The sequence below is a fragment of the Grammomys surdaster genome, unplaced genomic scaffold (genome assembly GCF_004785775.1).
Source record: "Grammomys surdaster isolate TR1022 unplaced genomic scaffold, NIH_TR_1.0 100, whole genome shotgun sequence".
Taxonomy (NCBI): Eukaryota; Metazoa; Chordata; class Mammalia; order Rodentia; family Muridae; genus Grammomys; species Grammomys surdaster.
Genome location: NW_021604579.1, coordinates 9,957,623 through 9,966,882, shown reverse-complemented (window position 1 = coordinate 9,966,882; position 9,260 = coordinate 9,957,623). Strand labels below are relative to the sequence as shown.

General features: G+C 37.8%; 1 protein-coding gene across 2 annotated transcripts in view; it reads left to right on the top strand.

The window, feature by feature from the left end:
* Nrdc (nardilysin convertase) overlaps positions 1–9,260 on the top strand; it is a 71,550-nt gene that overhangs the window by 13,572 nt on the left and 48,718 nt on the right. The window contains exons 2-6 of one of the 2 annotated variants that reach the window (XM_028787627.1): positions 3,137–3,458; positions 6,420–6,553; positions 7,391–7,460; positions 7,604–7,685; positions 8,946–9,099. In XM_028787627.1, coding sequence (XP_028643460.1) covers positions 3,137–3,458; positions 6,420–6,553; positions 7,391–7,460; positions 7,604–7,685; positions 8,946–9,099 — 762 coding nt within the window. The remainder of the gene's footprint in view (positions 1–3,136; positions 3,459–6,419; positions 6,554–7,390; positions 7,461–7,603; positions 7,686–8,945; positions 9,100–9,260) is intronic. The other variant, XM_028787637.1, reaches the window with a different exon arrangement.

The window sequence follows — 9,260 nt, the reverse complement described above, 5'->3', positions numbered from 1 at the left end:
TCTTTGTAACATTCTAATGAGACAGACAGAAAAGAAATTTAAAAAAGTAGTGACCAATGTTGCAAACACATTTAAACTAAGATTAAAGAGAATATAGTTTGACTGTTATGCTATAGAGTAGTAAAGGGACACATTTCTTAAAGTGGTACATTTCAGCACAGACTGCCTTGCAGATGGCTGTTCTTGGCATGGAATCTTCTCATCTTTTTTTTTTTTTTTTTTTTTTCCTTTGAGCTCAAGAAGTAGGATTTACTTCTATTTTTCTTGTGTGTTGCCTTTCTTTCCCAATACTATTTTAAAGCCTTTGGTACATTATTCCATTGCTTTGCTTGGTAAACCTCTTTTAAAAAAAGTTTCATCACATATAAAGTCTAACTGATGTTTCTTTACTTTGCTTGCCTTTTGGCTTTATTTGAATGGCATTCATGTGGTATGCTGTCTTTTGTGACTTACTTTTTTTCCTTATTATGTTCTGAAGGTTACCCAATTTTGTAGCTTGTTGCTAAATATGTTTTCTTGCTTTATAATAAGCCACCATAGGGAGGACATCTATTGAGTGACTCAATCACAATTTTTTCATTCTATTGGCAGTGGATTTTGGAATTCTTTCCAGGTTGATTACTGTCTTTGTCAGTGTTCTGTTGCTGTAGTGAGGCACCATGACCACAGCAACTCTTACTGCAAAGAAAACATTTAACTGGGGCTTGCTTACAGTTTCAGAGGTATAGCCCATTATAATCATGTTGGGGAGCATGGCAGCAAGGGAGATGTGGTACTGGAGAAGTAGCTGGAAGTTCTGCATCCAGATCCACAGGCATCAGGGAGAGAGAGAGCCACTGGTCTTGACTTGGACTTTGAAAACTTTCAAGCACAGCCCTCGTGACATACTTCCTCCAACAAAGCCACATCTTCTAATCCTTTCCAATAGTGCTACTCCTACCTATTGATTCAAACCTGTGAGCCTATGGGGCCACTCTCATTCAATCACCACAGTTAATAATTGAGCTTATCCCAAGCTTTTCTCTACATTTTATGTATTGATCTGAAACTTAGCCTTTTTTTTTTTTCTGGTGTTGGGGGAAATTCATATACTATCTTATGTCTACACCTGTAGTTTTTCATAACTAAATTTGTAAAATTTATGATGTTAATAGCCATTTCTGCTTTCCAAATTTTGTAATTTTTGTTCCCAAATATAAAACATAACTACTAACAGTTATTTATTGTTTATAAATGATTTTGATATGGTAGGGAGACAGATCCACAGTTTGCCTCTTCTGTCTGTGTGGATGCACCTGCTGTGGAGAGCAGAAGAGAACCTGGGGATGTCAGTCCTTGCTTCCAGTTGGTTTGATACAGAGCCTCTTGTTGCTACTGAATATGACAGGCTAGCTGCTCCCGAGCTCCTGGGGAGTCTCCAAACCCTGCCTCCTGTCTCACCGTGGAAGCACTAGGATTACAGACTTTGGAGATCTAAATTTCATCCTCACACGTGCATATATACAGTGTTTTACCCACTGAGCCATCTGCCTAGTGGGCAGTACCTTTTGAACCTCAAGGCTTGGCTGAAAGGTATTTTGTTTCAGAGGCTTTCTCTGATTGTTTCCTAGGATCTTTCAAAAATACTCTGTTTGCGTGTCATTCTTAGTTTGATGATCTTGTTACCATTACCGAACGCTGTGGTCTTACTCTTTTTTTCTTGTAATGTACCATGATGTTTGACGCACACGTTGTTAAACAGGTTTCTATTGAGTGAATGCATAAAAGAATAAAAAATAAATGAGAGTAGGCTATCGTAGACATCTGGTCATCAAATGATGAAATAGTTTTACTAAATAAGGGTAATTTTTCTATAGGGCTACAAGTCTGTGAAATGTTTTTAAAGAGATAAAGCCCATTTATATTTTTAGTCTCTAAATGCAGTGTTGGAAATTTGTACAATGTCAAATGCATTTTGTAGAAGCAAAGTCGTGAACTTGTATTTGTGTGGTTGTGCTTTGGTGCTGACCTAGCATGGCTGCTTTGAATATGAAGAGCTGGTTTCCAGGGATGTCTTCTATTTTGGTAGAATGGTTATTTCTGAATACCATCTCCAACTCTATAAACCTGTACTTTGAATATGTAAATGTATTTTATGATTAAAAACCTCAAAGAACATAAACAAGACAAAGTGTGTCTCTTCATTTTTTTCTAGCTAAAACTATTTTGCTTTCAAGTTTCCTTCCCCAGATCAACCAATTTGATTAATTACAATTGTGGTAGACTTTCCTGGTTTGTGGAGGATCCAGTCTAAGACCCTGAGTGGATGCTTGAAACCATGAATAGTACCAAACCTATGCATGTTATACATACATACATACATACATACATACATATAAAACGGAATGCCTTTTCTATGTTTACTCTTAGTAAAATAAGAGTAGCATTTGCAGTTTGAGGTCACAGTTCATGGCTACAAGATTTGTTCTTACTGTAGATCTCTTGGGCTACTTCAGCATTTTTTTCTTACAGGAGACACTTTATGGCTTCTCTGGTGTGTCCAGAGCTAACATTACCTGTCTTAAGCTTTGGAGGCCACTGTTAAATATTTAAAGTTTACTTTTGAACACAAGTACTGGGATACAGTTAATGTCCATCTGCTAAAACTGACAGCTACTGCTGTATATGGTGTACATACCTTTAATCTCAGCACTCTGGAGCAGAGTCAGGCAGAACTCATATGTGAGTTCAAGGCCAACCTGGCCTATATAATTAGTTCCAGGACAGCCAGGGTTATGTAGATAAACCCTGTCTCAAAAACCCAAATTAAACCAAACTAAAGTGAAAAGAACAACAGAAACCTGACAGCTATTAAGTGACTAAGATTGTGTGTGTGTGTGTATAATATATAAATGCATATTTATAACTCAGGATAAATAATCATTATTTTAATGAAATCTTTATTCTTACCCTGACTGGATGGAGTGGTGCACACTTTAAAAATGTATTAATTTGTATATTTACACCATAGTTGAGTGTGAATAACTGAAACTTGGGGTAAGTGAAGGTACTTACCCCACATATCCAGTGTATTCATTATACATACTGTGGGTTCTTCTTACTGAGTAGTTAAATAATGTGTGTTTTTTTTCCCTAGATACATCAAATTACAGAATGGCTTGCAGGCACTTTTGATTTCAGATCTAAGTAATGTGGAGGGTAAAGCAGGAAATGCAACAGATGAAGAGGAGGAGGAAGAGGAAGAGGAGGAAGAAGAGGAAGATGATGATGATGACGATGATGACGATGATGATGAAGACTCTGGAGCTGAGATACAGGATGATGATGAAGAAGGTTTTGATGATGAAGAAGAATTTGATGATGATGAACATGATGATGATGATCTTGATAATGAGGAAAATGAACTGGAAGAATTGGAAGAGAGGGTTGAAGCCAGAAAGAAAACTACTGAGAAACAGGTGTGAGTCATGTTTATATTGTCTTTCTCGTTTGGGAACTCCTTGGGGTAATGATTGAACTTGTATTTTATTTCTTAGTAGTAAAAAGGAACTATGTAGCTATCTTTTGATTTTTTTTTTTTTTTGCCAATGATTATTCTATATAAAGATTTTATTTCGAAAACAATTCGCTCTGGTTATAAAAGTGACTTACTATAGAAACTAAAGAAAACAAAAAAATATATAAAAATCACTCATTAGAGGTAAAAATGGCAATAATTGAATGTATATGTACATTATATGCTTTTAAAAATATCAGGAGATGAGACTCAGTACAGTTGTTAGCTGAGGCTGAGGACTGAGAAGACAGGAGGAATGAGAACAAGACTAGTACAGCATCCTTACTCGACCCTGAGTGCTAAGTTACCGCGTGGGTAGTTCCTGTGGAGGGAATTGAGTTTGATCTCACCTGTGCAACAGTGTCAACACTGGAATAAATAAGCAATCAGTGAAGTTTAAGTGAGAGAGTTGAACTTAAGCATCAGTGAACTGGTATGTGAGTCTTGATAGGGAGATTTTCCTCAATATATCTTTTGAAGAATGCTTCCATTTTGCGGGGGGTGGGGTGGGGTGGCAGGGATTCCTATATCAGAGGGTAGGTAACATTGTGGAGATATTATAGTAGAACCGACCAGCAAATACGTGTTAAAGTTGATTTGTATTTTTTTTTTTTGGTTTTTCGAGACAGGGTTTCTCTGTATAGCCCGGGCTGTCCTGGAACTCACTCTGTAGACCAGGCTGGCCTCGAACTCAGAAATCCGCCTGCCTCTGCCTCCCGAGTGCTGGGATTAAAGGCGTGCGCCACCACCGCCCGGCTGTATTTTTTTTTTTTTAAGTGTGATGTAGCCTAGGCTAGTCTTGAACTTTGTGTAGATGGGATGACTTTGAACGCCTGATCCTCTAGACCAGTGGTTCTCCACCTTCTTATTGCTGTGACCCTCATGTTGTGGTGACCCCCAACCATAACATTGATTTTTGTTGCTGCTACTTTATAACTGTAATTTTGGAACTGTTATGAATCATAATGTAAATATTTTTGGAGATAGAGGTTTGACAAAAGGGTCATGACCCACAGATTGAGAACCACTGCTCCAGACTCGACTTCCAAAGTGCTGGGATTACAAGCATGAAAAGCATGCCCAACTTAAAGTTGAATATCAGTACATCAGCATGGTATAGTCTTAATATATAGAATGTATTGCTAGATAGTTTAGCTCTCAAAAGAATACTTAAAAAGTGGTTAGCCCATGGGACTGACAAGATAGCTCAGTGGTTAGAGGTGCTTGCTATACAAGTTTGTTGACCTGAATTTGATCTTTGGAACTCACATCACAGAGAGAAACCACTTCTGAAAGTTCTCTGACCTCCATATGTACACTTGTACTCAACATATACCACACATACACATCATCATCATCATCATCATCATCATCATTTGTAGAGATGGGAATCTTACTTGGTTGTTCAGGCTGGTCTCCAAGTCTTAGGTGTAAGTGTACTGCCAGTAGCTGGGGCTGTAGACATGCACCACTGCTCTCTTGGCTTCAGTAATTCTCTTAATGAATTCTTTGAGAGTCTCCTCCTCCTCTCCCTCTTCTCCCTCCTCTTCCTCTTCCTCCTCCTCCTCCTTCTCTTCCTCCTCTTCCTCTTCCTCCTCTTCCTCTTCCTCCTCTTCCTCTTCCTCCCTCCTCTTCCTCCTCCTCCTCTTCCTTCTTCAGTTTTTGAGACAGAATCTTACTATGTAGTCCTGGCTGGCCTGAAAGTTGCTGTGTAGACCAGGCTGGCCTTGAACTCACAGAGAGCCATCTACCTCTGCCTTCAGAGTGCTGGGATTAAAGATGTGCTTCACCAGTCCCAGCCTCATTTTTTTTCTTTCTTTTAAGAAAGGTTGTACCAGTTATTTTAACCAAAATTTTGGGTAGATTGAGTTATGTTTTTAGGCAGCTTTTTTGTGTGTGTGTGTGTGTATGTCAGATACTAGTCCAAGTTATGTTGGCTTGGAGAGCTTCAGAGGTGAAACTGAAGACACTGAATAAATTTGTATATATGCTACTTGGTAGACTATTCTAAAGTTTTTTTAATAGGCAAATTGGGAGTTGATAAGATTATTTCTAATTTTTAATACAGCAGTAGTATAATGGAGAAATCACAGAAGTCTCAAGATGCACCTGAGTTCTAGCTCTAGGTCTGCCCCTGGCTTCTGGGGATCCTGTGCTGACTGGCTCTCTCTTTCACTCCCACCTTTAAGTTCACACAATTTTGAGCTCTAGTTTAGCTCCAAAAATGACAGTATTTTTAAATCTTAGATTCTTACCTCCAAGTTTCTATATCTGTCTTTCTCTGTATAAAAACCTGCAAGTAGCTTTTCCTGTATAGTGGACTTCTTTTGATCAAGCAATTAGGTTTGAAGAGAGCAAATCATTTTGGCTTTGTAGCAGTGGGTATCCTAGTGGAAGAAAAGATTCCATGATTTTAAGAGTGGGGAATGGCTTCTACTTAGTGGGTACATAAGGTGCGTAAGCATCTGGAAGGGAAGTGAAGAAGTTAGAGTAAGAAGAGGCAGCTTCGGAATTGCACTTCCTCTGAAGAGAGTTTAGGGTTTAATTTTTTTTTGAGAAATGTGAGTCTTATTTAAAGTAAATAATTCTCATTAATAAATGAAATGGGAAAAAATGTTAGCTTTTGGAGAACCTTATCTAATTAAAAGTTAATTACTTTCCTGAAACATTTTTAAAATTATCCCTTTTTCTGTCCTTTGAAAAGAAGTTTTTCTTGATCTGAAAAGTTAATAAGTTAACAAGATTGAAATTTAAGTATGATATATTTGAATTATGATTTGTTCATAATTTTGAGTTTTATAACTCAATTCTCAAGTATAAATTTCTTGGGTAGAAAATTCTCAAGTATGAATTTCTTTTCTAGCAATCGCAGAACCTGTTTTTGCTGTGGTCAAAGCTGACTGATAGACTGTGGTTTAAGTCATCTTATTCAAAAATGTCTTCAACCCTGCTGGTCGAGACAAGAAATCTTTATGGGGTAGTTGGAGCTGAAAGCAGGTTAGGCCTCTATTAAACATCACAGAACAGGTTAGACTGTGCTTTGAAGAAGTGGCTATTCCATGTTTTAAATGAGCTTATGTGCTAAGTCTTCAAAAACGGGACTTAAAGTATCAAGTGAGGCTGTTTGGTTCTTCTAAAAATACAAGGTTGGCTTGTATGCCAAGTACATGCTATTTTATAAGTATAGCCTCAAACAATGCTTCATGAAATGGATTAGTTCTGAAATTGATACAAAGTTGGAAAAGTTAATATTTACTTTCTTGTTTACAAATTTACTATTTCTTTTACTTAAAAAAAAAACCTTTTAACTAACGATGATGGTATGTCGCAGTCATTTTAAACAGAGTTTTGCGTACATTTTGGCCATCTATTTTGTTAAGGACGGATTTTCCCAAGGAATTTGGCAAATGCACATTGATAAGTAATACATAATTTATATGTGTATGTTCAATGCAAAGGGAAGAACTAAAAAGCCTCTTAATCCTATTTCTGTAGCTTTTTACTAGCAAGTTTTCTCTTTTAACCATTGACTTACTATTTTATTAGATATTTTTCTAAATGGTTATTTTCCCCCATCCCCACCCCATATTAGTAATAAACTTTCTGAGTAGCACACTGAGAAGGCTGGAGCATTTTGTAACTGAGTTACTCAACGTAAACATTTTAAATTGCTTAGAGCTCTTCATTCTACCCAGATGTGTTAGTTCTGCAGAGTTCCAAAGTCTAGTAACTCAGGGCACAAGCAAGGTTCAGAGTCCTGAATCAGCAACATGACCTGCGGCCTGCGTGGCCGGCCTCTCCGTTGTCTCTGTCTGTTTCTGCTTTCTCCTTTAGGTCTGCACCTGTTGAGCATTTGGCAGGATGGCAAGTGGAGGAGCAGCAGGGTGAAACTGACACAGTTCTGGTGAGTTTCACTTTGCTGCTCCTCCTGATTCCCAGGGAGAATTCTGTTCCTTTCTGTTGGAAAACTTCTCCAAGTGAATCCTTGAGGTGCTAGTACTGCTTTAGGATTGACTCAACTATTTGTATGTGTTCTACTTACCCCAGTCTGCAGCGGCTCTGTGTGTTGGAGTTGGGAGCTTTGCTGATCCAGATGACCTGCCTGGGCTGGCACACTTTTTGGAGCACAGTAAGATCTTGTAAAATATCATTCCCGGGTGTGGTTTCCTTTTTCCCTTTACATTTGTATTACTTGATTTCAAAGATTAGTAATTGGTTAACTGAAGTACATTTAAACAAACAAAAAGCTAAGAAAAAAAATGCTGATTTAGGAATGATCATAGGGAAAGGCTTTTTCATCTGAATATACTTATATTATGGATTTGAATGAAAAAACGGTATCTTCCTCAATCTGTACTTTATTCATTGATTTAGGGTCTCAGTCGAACCCAGAGCTTGCCAATGTGGCTAGCTTCCCAATCCAGCTTGCTCTGGGGAACCTCTATCTCTGCCTTCTGAAGCACACTTTACATGGGTTCTAGGGGTCTGAACCCTGTGCTCACATTTAAGTTCAGCAAGTTCTTTAACCACTGAGCCATTTTTCCAGCCGCAAATCTGTTTTACTGTGGACATGATTATTTGGCTACAGTACAGCGAACAGAGCAGGATACAGTTGCCGGTCTCTAGAAACTGGCTAGCTCTGGCTGGACTAGTCTGCTTCAGTGTTAATAGCACCCAGTGACATCACACTGTTGAAAATACAGACAATCAAAAGGTGTGATTAATATGCCACAAAGGAACCATGAGCTTAGCTATGAGTGTGCCTCAGTAAAACTGTGTGGCTACTACACAGCTACAAATGTTTGCGCATGTGCTTGCTTTTCTGCATTAGTCATTTTTTTTATATTTTTAGCTTCTAGGTTATTTGAAAGTAAGCCTCTTACTTTACACCTTTTTATGGTAGCTGTTAATCTGCACATAAGGTTATGTTTTAAGTTTTACACTTTTTATAAGCAAATTACTCATCTTTTTTTTTAAACATTGATTTTCTTTTTTTTTTTAAACATTGATTTTCTTTTTTCTTTTTTGGTTTTTTCGAGACAGGGTTTCTCTGTGTAGTCCTGGCTGTCCTGGAACTCACTCTGTAGACCAGGCTGGCCTCGAACTCAGAAATCCACCTGTCTCTGCCTCCCAAGTGCTGGGATTAAAGGCGTGCGCCACCACCGCCCGGCTACTCATCGGTTTTTAAACATCTAAATGTTTGGGTTTTCTTGGACTAGAAATAACATGAACATTGTAGAATGTTGCACAGCATCAGTGTAACAAAGTGTTAGACGCAGCCATTGTTAATGTGTTACTTTATCTTTTATGCATAGAAAAATTCGTTTTTGATAATAAAAATTTCTGCCTATTTCTTTCTGTTGTGTGATATTTTATTCTTTCCGTTTAGTGGTATTCATGGGTAGTTTGAAATATCCAGATGAGAATGGATTTGATGCCTTCCTCAAGAAACATGGAGGTAGTGATAATGCCTCAACTGATTGTGAACGCACAGTCTTTCAGTTTGATGTCCAGAGGAAGTATTTCAAGGAAGCCCTGGATAGGTAACTATTATTTAATACCATTGTACACATGGGAATATTGGACACGTTCTATGGTATTTTCAAGAAGTAGTCTATTTCTCTAAAACTGTCAGAATATTGGGGAAAAAGAGCAAACTATTAAATCTTCTTTCTTTCTTTCTTTCTTTCTTTCTTTCTTTCTT